This window comes from Myotis myotis, unplaced genomic scaffold (genome assembly GCF_014108235.1).
Source record: "Myotis myotis isolate mMyoMyo1 unplaced genomic scaffold, mMyoMyo1.p scaffold_m19_p_12, whole genome shotgun sequence".
Lineage (NCBI taxonomy): Eukaryota > Metazoa > Chordata > Mammalia > Chiroptera > Vespertilionidae > Myotis > Myotis myotis.
Window position 1 is genome coordinate 10,178,221 of NW_023416316.1, and position 16,466 is coordinate 10,194,686.

The 16,466-nt window shown below is 51.9% G+C and overlaps 1 protein-coding gene across 1 annotated transcript in view; it reads left to right on the plus strand.

The window, feature by feature from the left end:
• The window catches only part of PAPPA (pappalysin 1), a 220,002-nt gene that overhangs the window by 147,064 nt on the left and 56,472 nt on the right, over positions 1 to 16,466 (plus strand). The window contains exons 11-13 of the mRNA XM_036329823.1: positions 6,797 to 6,910; positions 7,842 to 7,977; positions 10,064 to 10,277. Of these exons, the coding sequence (XP_036185716.1) occupies positions 6,797 to 6,910; positions 7,842 to 7,977; positions 10,064 to 10,277 (464 nt within the window). The remainder of the gene's footprint in view (positions 1 to 6,796; positions 6,911 to 7,841; positions 7,978 to 10,063; positions 10,278 to 16,466) is intronic.

Genomic DNA, 16,466 nt, shown 5'->3' on the forward strand with positions numbered 1-16,466 from the left:
CCTGACTAATCACGCACGCTCCTGGTAGCCTTTGTTGAGATGGATTCAGAGGCCTGTAGGCGGGGAAGAGCACGCCTGGTTTATTAATGCTCTCTGTCCTGAGATGGGGGAATGCTGGCACCCGGCACCACTTGTTGGCTCCACTGGTCCAGTGGGCTCAGGGGCTGTTCCACTTCCTGTTAGCTATCAGCCTCAGTTTCCCACCTGGGAAGTAGTGTGACTGATACCTTTCCCATAGGGCTGTTTAAAGGATTCAGTGAGACAATGGTACCCAACAGGTTCTGTGGTGTAGAACACTAGTGAGAGAAATGACCGTGAATACCAGTTCCTAGTGTTATCAGCATATTTAATGCACATCAACTCCATGTGAGGCTCAGGGGTGGCCAGGTCTGGCTGCGGAGCCTGCCAGTCCTCCTGCCTGAATCCTGGGTCTCCCACTGACTTCCCTGAACCACAGGGTCTATACCATCTCTGCACATTGGTCTAGGCCTGGAGAGACCCAGGCTTCTGGGTCAGATCCGTCAATCTGAACCATGTGGATCACCTTGGAAAAGCCACACCAGTTCAATGCAGGCAAGTCCTGTGAGCCCCACCCAGTGACACCAGTGCAACGGAGAGAGAAATCAGGCCCAGGCACTGACCTTGAAGCTCACACACAGAGACAGGTGGACACACGGGAAATGCAAGTGCATTACACAGAGGGCATGAGCAAGAGTAATGGGGAAGTCCAGCCCCTGGGTGGGAAGAGTGAACTTGGAGTCCAGCTACTCTAACTCCTAAGCCATGGGGGAGCAAGGCCTTCCAAACCTCAGAGTGCTTGTGTCTAACATGGGGACAGAAATGTTTGCTCCTCAGGGTTATTAGACAGTAGGAGGACTGGATGAGAGGATGCACGGGGAGCAGCCTTCCTGGTTGGCCATCTTTAAGAGTGGGTGCCCTTTCCCTCCCCCACGGGAGCGCCGAGGAGGGAGCAGCATGTTCTGTAAGGAACAGCCAAGCTGGCTGCACAGAGGTGGCTTTATTTCACCTGGGCCACCACTTCGTGTTCCTGTGTCCCAAGGCCCTTCACAGCCAGGGTTTGACGGCTGCCTCCCAGCAGGCATCCCCCCTGCAGTCATCATATCCAGAACTCGGCTCCTCTTGCAACCTTGCAATTCTTGGGAAAATAAGTTGGCACTGGACCCGAGAGCCTGAGGTGAAAATGTGGCCTGAGAAGAGATAGTGGGAAACACTGCCTGGTGTTCGTGTGCATGTGCGTGCGTGTGAGTGTTCACGTGTATTGTTATTGTCAGCAAGGACCCCCCCCCCCCCCCCGCCCACTCGTCCCTCCCTATTCCTTTTCCTCTTTTTTTTTTTTCTTCTTTCTATGAGGCTCATTCCCAAGTCCCTTTGGGTTGAAAGAGGAAATTGAAGAGGATGGGCTAGAGGTTTGACAAGCACTTCCTCCCTCCTGTGATTGACAAAAGGGCATATAAATCCATAAAGGAGAAGTCCAATGGAAACCTCATGGCATCTCCCCTGTGTGGGCAAATACCAGCTCTCCGGCTCCCCTGTTCTCCCATCTTTGTGTACGTCGTGTGTGGGTGGAAGATAAACTGGATTTAAAAAACCTCTTGAAAGCAAGACATCGTTAACTCCTCTAATTGAAAGCAGTCTTCGCAAAGGAGTGGGTTTGGCGGCGGGTGCTGGAGGTGGTGGCTAACAGAGCATGGAGTGGACTAGAGTCGCAGGTCCTGGGGACACGGAGGCCTCTGCTTCTGTCATCCTGGGCACCCCAGGCACCACCAGACATCCCAGCCCATCCCAGAGAAGCTTACAGTGTCCCTTCAAGGATGTCTCTCCCCTCCGCACTGGGCTCTGTTCCCACCTATTGGATGCGATGGCTGGAATCACATCTCTGAGGACCATCCTAGCTCAAACATCCATTGATCTCAAAGCTCTGGAGAGGATGTCCCAGCTCTTCTGCAGCACACATGAAGAGAAAACAAAACAAAACAAAACAGAAAACACATTGCTGGAATGGGTGCTGTGAACTGTTATGCTACCCCTCCAGGTGCCTTAGGCAGGAAAGGTGGCTGGGAAATGAGCTTCCACCTCAGAGTATCAGAGTTCTGGGCCCGTAGGTGGGTCCAGAGGCCAACAGGAGGGGATACTGCACTGCAGGGTCAATACTTTCCTCGGTCAAAGGCACTAGGAAGAGGCTGGAAATCAGCTGGCCACACGTGAGCACTGAACGCCCTTTGGGGGTTCCTCTTACTCCATCCTCTACAAGTGGGAGCAATGAGTGTCAGAAGTAAGCGAAGCAACTGAGTCAGTTCTAGGAGGCAGGTCCCTTGCCTGGCCATCCAGGGCTCTCACAGCCTCATGGCCCAGCCCAGGGCAGATGGACAGGGCCTGCTTGGGTCCAATGAATTAGCACCTACTCAGGAGCCCAGGTGAGGCGACAAGGAGAAATCCCAAGCCCATCCTCCAGAACAGCCCTGAGAGCCATGGAGGCAGGCCTTTTGCAAGCTGGCCTCTTCAGTGAAGATTGTGGGCTGAGCTGACACCTGGATTTGAGTCCTGGTTCTACCAATCAATTGTGTGACCTTAGGCATATTGCCAGGCCTCAGTGTCCTTGTCCATAAAACGGGTATCACAATAGTTGTGCTGAGGACTGCATGCTTGAGTGCATATAGAGTCCTTACAACAGTGCCCGGCATAGAACAAGCATGTAGCTAGGCTGCTGCAGCTCTGCTGTTGTCACTATATTGTTACTCTTGTTCCCTGGGCACCTGTGGCATCCCGTATTGCGGGCAATCTGCTAAGATTTCTTGGAAGGTAACTGAAACCCGGTTCTCACCTTAGAAGTCTCCAGAGTTTAAAGGGATAAGACTGGGCTCTAAACAACTGTAATCCAGTTGACATGTGCCATGCAGTGTTGCTGACTGTAGACACAGCGTTGCACAGCCGACCCGTGGAACATCTTGCTTAACGGAAACTTCATGCCCAGGATCAGCCACTCCCTTTCTCCTCCCCCAGCTGCTAGCCACCACCATTCCACTCTTTGATTCTATGACTTCGACTGCTTTAGATAACTCGTAGAAGGGAAATCATGTAGCATTTGCCCTTTGGCGATTGCCCTGTTTCATGTAGCATAATGTCCTCAAGGTTAATTCATTTTGCCTCAAATGGCAGGATTTCCTTCTGTTTTGAGGCTGAATACTACTACTCCATTGTATGTGTATACCACATTTTGCTTATCAACTTATCTGTTGATGCACAGGTAGGCTGTTTCCACATCTTGAGTGTTGTGGATGCTACTACAATAACCATGAATGTGGGCAGTGCACACATGTGGGTTTCAGTGATAGGAGACCCCCTCTTTATCGCTCTAGGGCAGGGGTGGGGAACCTTTTTCTGCCAAGGGCCATTTGAATATTTACAACATCATTTGTGGGCCATACAAAATTATCAACTTAAAATTAGCTGCTATGTTTGATCAAAGATTTCATTATCTCACCTCTAGTGCCTTGGCAGGGCCAGGCCAGGTGATTTTGCAGGCCTTCTACAGCGCCTGGGCCAGACGTCCCCTACCCCTGTTTTAGGGGAACCTGAAGCCTGGAGGCTGCAGATATTTCTGTGCGCCCTCAGATAGTGAGCGATGTGAAGGGAGGGATCAGATCTTGTTCATACCGGCAGGACACAGAGGTTAAAAAAGTTACTGTGTTCAACCCCCTGACATCTCAGGGCCTGGGGGCCGGGGTGGAACCCTTGGCGTCCTCAGAAAGATTTGCACGTGTGAGAGTAGAGAACCTAAGGGAAAGCGGACGGTTCTGCACCAGTTTCCACACAGATGCACTTTGGAAGGGGGAGAGGTCGGGAGAGATTGGGAAGGTCCCTGGAACCAGTGACGCTGAAGAAACTGGACAGAGGGAGATGACGGGTGAGGAGGAACGTGGGGTGTTGGAGGGAGAGCTTGGGTTCACAGGAGTGTCTGATGTGCCTCTCCTGCTTGTTCCCTCGCAGAATGTTCAGGAAAATCTACATGGCTCAGCCATGCTTTATGGCATTGGATTTGCTTTTGGAGGGGAAGGTGCAAAAAAGGGGGTGGAGGAAAACAGAGCATCCCCATAGAACTCGTTACCTTGAGATCACACCTGTATCCTTAGTGACCACCTAGGATACAAGTGTGGCCATGGGCATGGGCAAGGCTCTCTTCCTCTCCGGGCTTCGGAGTCCAGTGTGCCACCACCTCCATAAAGGGCAGCTGAGTGAGCAGAGGCACACCAGGTCCGTCAAAGCAGGAGCTGCGAGTGTCTGCTTCCCTGCGGCAGCCTCCCCCACCTCCCAGGAACCTAGATGGCTTTAAGATCAACTGGGGCTTTGAGGATTTATTCATTCCTCTCTGATCTGCCTTGACTGACCCTGGTCAGGATCCCAGCCAGCCTGAAACAAACCCAACCCTGAATAGGAAAACAGGAGAAGAAAATAACAGCAGCACCTTCTTCTAAAGCCCTGTCTAGCGCTGATAGGGCTGCCGAGATAAGAGGAAATTGTATTGAAGCAAGACTTCTCTGACTGGGAATGCTTTAGATGCGGAGATAAGCTTCCGACGCCTCCCAACACACACACACACACACACACACACACACACACACACACACACCAGCCCTCCGGAGATGTGCCCCACCACGCTCTGCTGGGGGACAGGCAGCTAAGACCACAAGGGGAAAGAATTCCAAAATGATACATGTCGAATTGCTGGCCTGGACTCCGAATGCCATAGATAGTTTATGCAAAGTCTCACACTGTTGTAAAATGTAACACAATCCACTGGCAGGCCTGCCTAAGTTTGGTCCCAGTTGTTTTTTGAGAAAAATAAATAAACTTGAAAATGTCTTCCATCCCATGAATGTGACTGTGTTTTTTAACGGTGGTCCCTTCGGTGTTAGGCTCCTAGAGATCTGAATGCCTGAAGCTCCTAGAAGCCATCACTTAATCCCTGGGACTTGACTCTCCATAAGAAGTTACCTGTGACAGTCAGGAAACCAATACTGCATTTCCAGGACCCACTGATGCCTCGGGAGCCGTGAGGGAAACTTTGGCGACGAACATGTTTTAATAATTTTCAGTGTTTTTAAAGCATTAAAGCTCTTTTTGTAAATGAAACTTTCAAGGCGGCTTGATATCTAAAACAGATGATGCTCAGATGATGGCCTGGTTGAAACGGTGAAGCAGAAACTAAGTAGCCCCCCCCCCCCCCCCACATCCTGAAGCCCAGGCTGACACCACCAGGGAACCCTAGGAATTCACAGGTGATACCTTGAAAACCTATGACGCCATCCAATATTCAACTGTGAAAGATAAACCCCAGGTTCAAAGGGGTGAGATAACTAGTCCTAGTCCACAAATATACATCAAATGTTGGGGAGCCTGGACCAGAACCAAGTCTCCCTAATCCAATAGCCAGCTCACTATTGCAAAGCTCTTGAGTGACAATGTGATTCTCCAAAGTTGGTTAAGCAACTTTCTTCCTTTCTCTTCATATCATCCCTGTATATGAATATAATTCAGTCCTCTTAATATACTTTTGCTCATAGAATCCTGTCACATAAATATGTCATTTTATGCATCCCTTCCCTAACAGATGAACAGATGAACTATTTCCAATCTGTTGCTACTGTAGATACTGATGGAATGGATATCCTTCGTCCTTGAATATCTTGATCCTCTCCAGGTCAGCCTTACTTCTTAGATGAGCAGACTGATATCTGCAGATGTGGAATGACAAACCTAAATTCCTAGGGAGGTTTGGAGAGAGGAGCCACTTTCAAGCTCAGAGGAAAAGCACTAATTTGGGATGACCTGCTCATGTTCTGACCAATCACAAGAACTGCTCAGCTCTTTCTGTCCTTCTCCATCATAGCCCTCACCTGCTCTGCAGTTTACAGTTATGTGTGTCTATGCGATTACTTGATGAACATCTGCACACATTGCCATTCTTGAGCTCCTCACCATCTGTCTTGTCCACTTATTGTCTCACAGTGCTTGGTAAAGAGCAGTGACTCAATAAATAGCTGAATGTATGAATGAACCAATGAATGACGTGACATTTGGATACACACAAAGCCCCTAAGTTTGAAGAATTCTGCTGGTCTACACCTTTGTGTTTCTTTTAACACCAAGTTGGTATATCTGTCATTGAGAATGAATGCGTGTGTATGTGTGGATATATGTTTACCTATATGCATTTGAAGTGGTGGAGCTGATTTTCTTTGGGGAAAGCAAATGTTCCTATGATCGCAGTCTTGCTCTGTTGTATGTAGCCCTGAGCACAGTTTACAGATTTATTCTGAAGTGTGCTCTGCTTGGTGTTCCAAGAGTCTACGAGATCCAAGCCTGCAGCCTGTCTTTTCTGCCACTTTCCCCCAGCACAGATACCAGGCAGCTGACCACAGCTTAACCCTTCTGGATGCCTGCTGTCCTCTGAGCCTGAGCCTCTGGTTCTGTTCCCTCTACCTGCCATGCCCTTCCACTTATCTCCACCCTGTTCATACCCAACTCAATTATCAACTCCTCTAGGATTTGTGTTCCCATGAGAATTACTGTCAACCCTACCATCACTGGCATTGAGCGTTTCCTCCTCTGCGTGAGAATGTGGGCTCCTGGGGTAGACTCTTGCTTGTCTCTTCATCCCTGATTCTTCCTGCAAATGCCAAGGACAAAATATGTAGATAGCAAAGGTTTATCGATTTGAATTTAAGTCAGTCTCTGCCACTCTCTACAACACTTGTGTTCCTTTCTCTTTTCCCAGGTGTGTCGGACCAAGGTGATTGATCTCAGTGAAGGCATCTCCCAACACGCCTGGTATCCTTGCACCATCAGCTACCCCTACTCCCAGCTGACCCAGACCACGTTCTGGCTCCGGGTAAGCCAGTGCTTGAAGAGCCCTGGATGCTCCAGCGGCCCCAGGAAGCTCTGCCTCCCACAACCCTTTTCTTAGGATGGTTTGTCTATCCATTGAGGATGCTCATTGTAAGGACAGGGGACAAAACACTGATCGGTGAGATGCTCCTGGAAATAGAATCCCTTAATTGCTTGTGAAATATCCCCCAGTCATTCTTGTCTTGGCAGAATTTGGATACTTTTGTCTGCCTGAAACCTCCTATTCATTGTTCAAGACTTTTAAAAATTGTCTTCTCTTCCCTGAAGTCTGTACTGATCCCCCCAAGAGAAAAGTGGCTGTTCTCTCTCCTCTAGTCCTGTACATGGTTGGTTGGTCAGCTGTTGATGGCACTTGTCACATGGTGCCATCCCCCTAAGGCCTGTGGATTGCACTGAATTTTGATTTGCATGCCGTTGACCTATATTGAACCTCATAGTCTGCAGAAGTGCATGGGCGATGTCTCACTTAGCTTTGTCTCCTCAGTGCCTAGTACAGAGGTTAGCATGGAGGAATGACAAACAGTAACAATACCATTTTTTGTGGTCTTAGTATGTGCCAAACACTTTTCTCCCATCACCTTATTGAGCCTAACAGCCACCCTGTGATACGGGTGTTCACTTTACCCACCACTTGAGGTGAGGAACCGCAGGCCTAGAGCGGCACAGCCAGCACTGATGGACAGGCGCATCTCGGAGGGAGCAGAGCCGAGATCGGAGCAGAGTTTCTGATCTCAGAGCCTGTGCTGTTCACTGGGAGGCTCCACTGCCCCTCTGTTCCCGTTACAGAGCCACAACGAGTAATCCAGTTCGGAAACAGGAGGTTCTCCCTGAGACCCCCCCTCCCCCCATCCTGTGGCTGCTTCCCCACCAGGGGGAGGGGCATGCATGACTCTCTGATGTCATGTGTGTTTCAGGCATACTTTTCTCAGCCAATGGTTGCTGCAGCTGTTATTGTCCACCTGGTGACCGATGGGACCTACTATGGGGACCAAAAGCAGGAAACCATCAGCGTCCAGCTGCTTGACACCAAAGAGCAGAGCCACGATCTAGGTGAGCATGTTCCCTTGGGCCTGGCTGGCTCTGGGTGCCTGGTTCCATCTTTGCCCAGCGTGGTCCTGAGGGTTGGCTGAGAAGGCCTCTTCCTTCCCCTCTCCTCTTCCTCGTTCTCTCGTTGGCATTCTCATTGCCGTCAAGTCAGGATGTGCTTATGGGTCTAGAGAAGCCTGACTGACAGGTTCAGGGGTGAGGGATCAGTGTGGAAGTCCTCCCTTCAGTGGCTGCCTTCTGCCAGCCACCTGTAACTCAGCATCCCCGACGGTCTTCCAAAGGCCCAGGGAAGGAACCTGCATAAGGCCCTTTCCCACTGTCCGCGTCAGCACCTGAGGCTCAGGGAACCCAGGCCACAGGGCAGCGGCTCTTTACCCTGTAGCCAGAGGTGCTGGGAATGACCCCAAAGTGCCAGCTGTGTGTCCAGTGTGAGCTCCAGACTTTCCAATGGGAGTAAGATCAGGAACGGTCCGATGCAGGTCTAGGAAGGCAGGGGAAGAGTCAGCTGCCCCAGAACACGGGCTGCAGTTGGCACTTGTGCCACCTGCCTCAGCATACCCACAGGAGCTATGGACATAGAGCTGATGGGCCAGGTTAGAATCCATCCCCGCCACTCGCGTGCCTGGAAAATGGGAGCTGTTTTCTCCACCTCTCCGTGCCTCATTAAGAGCTCTGGGGCAATGATGCCATTGTGCAGTCAGAGCGATGTGGGGAATAAGCAAGGCTTGACACTGTATGGCCGTGCCTAGCACGACACCTGCCCCCAGGAAGTGCTGTTACCTGCTCCCATGTTTCCGACACAGCCATCCCGGGCGGGTGGAATCCCGGGCCAGCACCACAATCCAGGCATCAAAGCCATGCCCACACACTCCAGAGGGAGCTCATTTCAAAGACCCCGAGATTGCAAACCGGCGACAGGTCATTCTGGGGTCAAGCAGCAGCCCAGGGAGCAGCGAGGGCTTTTCGGTTTTGTGTTGATGTTTACTTATTTAGTTAGTTTCAAAGGCAAGGGGGAACATCCTAATAAGGAATAGAAAGAAAACCCCTCTGGACTTATCTGGATTCCTGGTAAATTTCCCTAAGTGGGAAGTAAATATTTTCATAGCTGTCCTGGCAGAGCGCACCACAGCCGGGCTCCGAGCGGAGGGTTTCAGCAGAGCGGGGCAGGTCTGGTTCTCAGGGAGCTCTTACGTCCTGCTACCTGATGCCGGGGACTTCCACGTGCCACTGTCCCTCCCGCCAGCCCGTCCTCCATCCTCAGCACCCTGACTTCCCCTTCAGATGCTTCCCAGCTCTAAGAGAATGGACCACCAAAGGGGGAGAGGCTTCGTGCCCCCACCTAGCAGGCCTGCCAGGCGTGGTTGGGATCATTCCATTTTCTAGATACTGAAACTGAGTGTTGGGGTTTATTGGAGTCACATAATAAGGAAGTGGCTAAAGCAAGACTTGAACCAAGTTCCACCAACGCCAAAGCCACTTCGTTTCACCCACTGCATCCCGCCCATCACTCCTCTCTTCTGTATGCACACCTCTGCCTGCCCTCCTGAACCTGGGGACTTTTGAGGGCTCTGGAGTGAGGCCAGCTTGCATGCTACTTGGACTGTATGTCGCTGGCTGCTCTGTGGCCCTCTGGAAGGCCACTTCCTGCCCAGGGTTCTCAGTCTCCTGTCCACAGGATGGTTACAGAGGCCCTCACCTAGTACCACCGCAATGGCCTGTAGTGGTGAAATTGTTTCTGGGAAGGCAGCCTGAACACTGGCAGTTCCGACCAGCAGGCCCCAGTGCAATGTGGGAGGTGGGGGAGGCTGGGCAGAGGGGTGGCCCTTTGGGGGAGGAGAGGGCCGTGGGCACTAGGTGAAGGGAAGGCTTAGGGGGCAGGGAGGCAAGGGGGTTGGAAAGATTTGGAACCAAGAGAAAAAGGCAGACAAAGAAACTTTCAATCAAACTCAAAATCCCCACCGGCCACCCAATGGTGCTTTTGTGCAGGGACATGAAAGGGTCTGGGGGCTTGGGGAAGGGCCGGTTGGGGAGGGCGTGACTGGCCTTGAGTAATGAGCCTGGCCCCCCGGCCCTCTGTCTCCCCTGACAGGCCTCCACGTCCTGAGCTGCAGGAACAATCCCCTGATTATCCCTGTGGTCCATGACCTCAGCCAGCCCTTCTACCACAGCCAGGCGGTGCGAGTGAGCTTCAGCTCACCCCTGCTCGCCATCTCGGGGGTGGCCCTCCGCTCCTTCGACGGCTTTGACCCTGTCACCCTGAGCAGCTGCCAGAGAGGGGAGACCTACAGCTCTGCCGAGCAGAGGTAAGGCACCCCGGGTCTGCCCACCCTGCCATTGCGTATCCAAGTGGAGATGGAGGAATTCTGGAATGGGGTGGCCGTGTGTATTGCCATAAAAATCTCTGTGCATCTCCCTCCTCCATCTCGTGGGCTCTGGGCAGCACTGCCTCTGGGCCTGGCGTCCAGGGGTGGGGAGGTCTGTAGGCTGGGTGGTGGAAAGAGGGCCTCCTTTGCTGGCGTGCAGTCCCAGTGGCTTGCAGGGGAACCCTGGGACATCGCTTTCTCTCTCTGGGCCTCAACATCCTCATTTGAACAGAGAGAGGGTGGTGGTTCACTGGCTTTCAGCTCTGAAGTGCTGGAATATCATGCTTCCTGAGTAGCACAGACGGGAAGCATAACTCTCTGAAATTTAGGGGGGAGAGGAGGACTGTTATTTGTCTCATCCCAGTTCGCTGCGTATTTCAGTGACGGTTGAACTCTGTCTTCTCTAAGCCAGGCTCCTGAGATCCCTCCAGTGGTCTAGGAGCCTGTCTCTGAGCTGCATAACATCACCCCCTCGGTGCCTTTGACCTGGCGTCTCTGTTCTTGAACCTGGTTTAGGGCTAAGAGGGAAAGGTGTTTCCTGGACACCCTCTGGTGATCTTCTTACTGGATCTGAATCTACCCTTCCTGACTGTGTGTCCATGTATAAGTCGCTTTGCTTTTCTAAGTCACAGTTTTCTGTTTTGGAGTAAACGGGTGATAACATCTACCCCATAGGGTGGTCGTGAGGGTTAAACAGTGTACTGTAGGTGAAGGTGTTCTTGCACATTGCTAGGCACCGTGCAAAGCTAATGCATTAATAAAGGACATTTATCTCCCTGTGACAGTGGTGCTTTTCAGCCCAGAACCTGCATAGAATCCTCAGAGGAGGGCAGAGGAGCCTCAGAGATGGTCTAGCACGTAGAGGTGTCTGCACTTCTGTACCATCTAGAATCCCAGGGTCCCAAGAGGAGAAGGACTGGTCCAGAGTCATACAGCATCACTCATGTTTGTTCAATGAGATCCAGAAGGAGAAAGAGAGTTGGGGTCTCAGTAGGCTCCCCCAGAGTGAGGCCCTCTGAAGGGCGATGCAGCCCTACCCTGTGTACCTGGGAGCGAGGAGCGGAAATAGGGGTGGGAGGGTGACAGGGGCCTTTCCCACGGCCCTGCTGCTGCAGAGGACACAGAAAGTGGTTGCAACACCCACAGTGCTCTGCACCCACTGTCTCTCGCCTCTTGTGCAAAGTCTGTTGCAATCTTTTGGAGGCCAAAGAGCTCCTTAAATATCACTCATTGTTACATTTCACCCTGAGAGGGCTTTGTCCTCCCCGGCTCCCCAGACTATAAAAATAAGTTAATTCTCAGAACTCAGAGAAACATTGCGGATGGAAAATGCAAATCCATCACCTCGGCCACAATGCTCTCCATCGTCACCCAGACTCCGCACCGCCCGCAAGTGCACTGAGGCCGGCACTGATGACTTTGAGTTCTTAATTGGCAGGTCCTGGGCCCCAAGTAAACAGTAGGGAGAGTTTAACCTCGGAAACAAGTCAACTGATAAGTGCCTGTTGGATCCTCTGACTTGTGGAGGGACATCAAACTTGGGCAAAGCGCTCTGTCTCTGTCTGGTTATGTGACCTTAAACCAGTCATCCCTTCTTTCTAGACCTCAGTTTCCCCATCTGCAAAATGATAATGGGTTGGATGTTCTCTGTGGTTCTTTCCCATTCTAAAAGTCTGTGGTTCCCAAGAGCTGGGAGGGGCGAGAGGGAAGAGGAAGGGACTGACACTTATGATTGTATTATCTTATTTCACTGTCACCTCTGTCCTGGGAGGTGTGGAGGCAGTGAGGGAGTCGAGGCCATCAAGGTGGTCAGAGGCCAAACCCTGCTTTGTCTGCCCCTAAAAGCCACTCTGCCCCCCGGAGCCAGGAACACCTGCCGGAGAGGAGAGGACTTTTCACAGCTGCTCACCTGCGAGCATTTGGACAGTGAGCCAGTCAGGTGCTGAGGACACAGCTCTGAGGCCTCTGCCGGCTTGGCCTGGGCTGGGACTGGGTTGGAGCAGGCAGAGCGCCCAGGACTGAGGCCTGGGGCATGCAGGGCCCTCCTGAATGCCTGGCTGGGGTGTGGGAGGACAGGCAGGACTGTGCAAATGTGCAAATGCGTTCAAACAAACAAACGAGGAGGAAAGAAAAGAAAAATAAGCAACAACTGGAAAAAGCCATGGGGTGGTTTCCTGCATTCTCAAAGCACCAAGGTAAATAGCATCAGTTTTTATAGATTTCAGCTTGTGGAACACACATCCCACTTTACTCCAGGCTCTCCCCAGGTAGAGAAAGGTGCTGTTTCTCCCGCCACTCCCTACACCCAGCTCTACCAACCCTCCCCCTCCCCCTCCTCCTCCCCATCTGCTTTTTCTTGCTTTCTCTCCTTGCTCCCCCTCCTCTCCGTCTCCCTCCCCTCTCTCCTCTTTCCCCCTCTTTTTCCTCCTCATTTGCTTTCTCTTCCCCTGAGAGCAGCATGATACCTAGTGGGCTGCCTCGGGAGCATCATACTCCACATCGATTCAGGTGCTGTGTTCTGACTGAGACTTGGGGGTCCTCCCCAGCCCCTGTGCAGTCCTAGGAATAAACGCAGGGGTCCAAGAAAACAGGATCGGGTTTCAAAGGAGAGGTCCAGTTGTGGAATTCTGGCCAAACCCCAGCTCCACACAGAGTTAGGGGAAGGGGGTAAGATGGGGGGTTGCATAGTGATCGTGGTGGGGGAGTTCAAGAGGCCTTTTCAATGAGAAAAGCAACAATCATGAATTCAGGCTCTAGTCTCTCTCTCTCTCTCTCTCTCTCTCTCACACACACACACACACACACCGCCTCTATCTATCCTATGGCTCTAAGTAGATTGAGCAGTTTATTATAAAATTCAGTGGGTCATGTATGTAGACAAATAACTTTCTTCCCTCCCTTCTTTCGCTCCTCCATTCCTCCTTCCTTTTCTCCCTCCCTCCCTCTCTTCCTTCCTTCCATTTTCCTTCTTTCCTTCCCTTCTCCCCCCGGCACCCCCCCTTTTTATTGTAGTTTCCTCCTCTACCGCAAACTCTTCCCACAGCCTCCATGCCAGCCCATCAGGGAGAGGCAGCTGGAGAGAACTAACTTTTAAGGTCAGCTTCTTCCTGTGCTCATGTGCGCTCCTTCCATCCCGGTGGATTGGCGGTCGGAGCAGGTGGTGGGTGTCCACAGGCTGGAGCCCAGAGTTCCTGGGGGCTGTGCGCTAATAGGAGCCCATGCGTGGAATGTCCTCCCAGGTGAATGTGTAGGGATTCATTTGTAACATTTGGAGCCCAGAATGAAGCTGCCCGTGGGGAGACCACAGGCCTCAGGTTGCTGTCCACAGGCTCAACGAACTTCTCCGCACCTCTCAGAACACCCGCCGGGGTCGCTGGTCCGGGGGACACCCCTGCACACGAAGTGCAGGGCCCACCCTGTGTGCATCTGCACTGTGCTGGGGACTCCCTGACTTCTCCAGAACGCTGTCCAGCTTCACCCCTCAGTGCCCATCAGGTCCTGCTCTTCCAAGTCCTTGTCAGTCCCTGGGATCAAGTCTACTCTCTCCCCTTCCAAGGGCTCCGCAGTGACATAACCTCGGTTGTTTTTCCCTCATAAAACCGTGACCCTGACAGCTGGGGGCTCTAAGAGCTCCTCTGTTTTGCTCTCTCATCTGAAAATGGGACAGCTTTGGTCCAGGCAAGAGAAGTGAGCCACTCACAGTCACCCAGACAGTAGGGGCAGAACCGGCATTTGAATCCAGTTTTCCGGATCCAGGACGGAGATCTTTCCTCCTCATCAGAGGTTTCAACACTGCTGTCCCTCCGGCCAGACTAGGCCCAGGCCTCGGTCCCACAGGCAGCCTGGGACTGGAGTGCACGGCTGCCTCGGCTGGGCATGTGCCCTCCGCTGGGCACACCCAGCTCACCTTGCCCTCACCTGTCCACAGAATCTCTGCTCTGTCCCACCACGTCACTGGCTTCCAGAATTCCAGGGTCCGGCCCGCAGCCTCCTGCCGTGGGAGCTGTGTCAGTCTCTGTCTCACTGCCCACGTGCCCCTGCAGCCGTGGTGCCCAGAGCCTTTCCCTTCACTCCCTCCAGGGTCGCGCATTCTGTTGTGTTGTTTTGTTTTGCTTTGTTTTTGTTTTGCTGTCCCCAGATGAACAACCCACAATGCTTTTATAAACAACCTGCTGTTATCGCCACCTCCCCATGGCGTGATTGCAGCTAAGTGGCAGGCCACAGGGGTCAGCCAGGAGTCCAGGGCACAGAGCCCTCACCGCCCTTTAATTTCTGTCCCAGTTGCAGCGTGACCCAAGTGTCCCCTGTTATGCATGATTGGGGCCCTTTCAAGTGGTGGTGGGGGCAGCGGCTGGGGGCTTGGCTGTCAGATCACCTAAGGTTTCACCTCTACATGGAACTTGAGTCTATAAATAAATGAGTGAAAATATAGATAAGAAAAATCATAAATATCTGATTCTCTCTGCACCTGGGGCCGGGAGGAGTTCCCCAGCTTTTCCCAGATGTGAGCATTTCATCCATACATTACCTGCGCCCCTTCCCCCGCCCCTCCCACCCGCACATTCCTCCCTTCTGGGAAGTGTCTTCCTTTTCCCTTTTTAAATTATTTTTATTGACCGCCCATCATGGGTATTAAATTCTTCCCCCCCCCCGTTTTTTTTTTTTTTTTTTTTTTTTTTTTTTTTTTTTTTAATGAAGCCAGAAGCTTTCCTTTTGTTTTGTTTTTCTTGTTTTAATTTTTGTTTAGTGTTTCAGAAATGACAGGGCTGTTTCGGGGAGTCAATTATTTGGGAGGGGCAGTTGGGGTCATGTTTATCATTTCTGGACAATGTGTTCCCATAACTCTTTCCAACTCACTGGAAAGCAGAGGGAGAGACGGGGGCTTTGGGGACAGACAGATCCACACGAATCCTGTCTACACAGAGTACCTTTGGACGAGCAATTTAAATTCTCTTCACTCTCCTCTTCTTGAAGGTGGAATGAAAATACCACCTCAATTAGGCTTGTGTATTACTGTTCTTTGACACATGTTCTCCTTCCTGAAACACCCAGGTGACAGGAGTATGACCTGTCCCCTCCGTTGCTATCTCCCCATGTGGAACAGTGTCTGGGGTGGGTCTGCTGCATAGATGAATGAGTGGCTGACAGGTCACCCTGCTGACAGTCTTGAGAGAGAACATTTTATTAGCTCCATTTTACAGAGGGGGAAACTGAGGCTCAGGGGTTATGACCTTTCCAAGGTCAGACAACTGATAAAAACGGCAGAACTGGGGTAGAGCCCAGATTTGCCCACTTGCTAAGCCCCCTGCTCTTTCTATTCTAGAAAATCAAGTTTTCCAGCTTATCCTTTTCCTGCAAAGAATATTAACGTGCCCAGAACGGAGGAGGGCGCCGCTGGTTCCTTCATGGCCCCACAGCCCAGAGAAGCCCTTGTCTCTCAATGGGAGCCCAGGAAGTCCTGGGAGTGCAGAGAGAACATGATCTGTGAGGCGGAGGTGGAAGACCAGCTTGGAAGCTGGTGGCTCCCTGAGTGAATCTAGTTGAATTGGAACCATGTGGCTCTTTCCCCAGCCTTTACACAACGGGAGCAGATGCACTGTTCGGTGTCGAAGCCCTTCACAGTTCCAGTTTCTTCCAGGTCTCCTCGTGGCGCAAGGCCGAGGCTGCCAGGAGCAGGGAGGAGGGCGGGGAGTCGGAACCCCTCAGCAAGTGTCAGGGAACCCCACTAGCACTGCGATTATTTCCGAGGGGGGTTCTGTGGGGAGCGCAAAGCCCACGTTAGTGTGGGGGCTGACACCTAAGTCAGATGCTTGCCCCTCCCCAGGTGTTTCAGAAAGTGAATTTGAACAAGAGGTGAATTTTGGTGATGTGCTTTGGAGACTTTAGCTTCTCGCTCCCGCACCCCACATTTTTCTCACCACCCTTCAGGGCAGGGGAGGGAGTGTGGTAGTGAATAGTCATGTGCTGTAACAGCCTCAGGAGTGTGGTCTGAGACTGGCAAAAAGGACAGACATCAGGGATTTCCTCTTAAGCTGGTTTGACCACCAATTGCCTACTGTCTCCTGGATAAAAACAGGAAAATAGCCTGAGGCTCTGGATACGAATCTCACTGTCTGTGCAGTGTGCCTG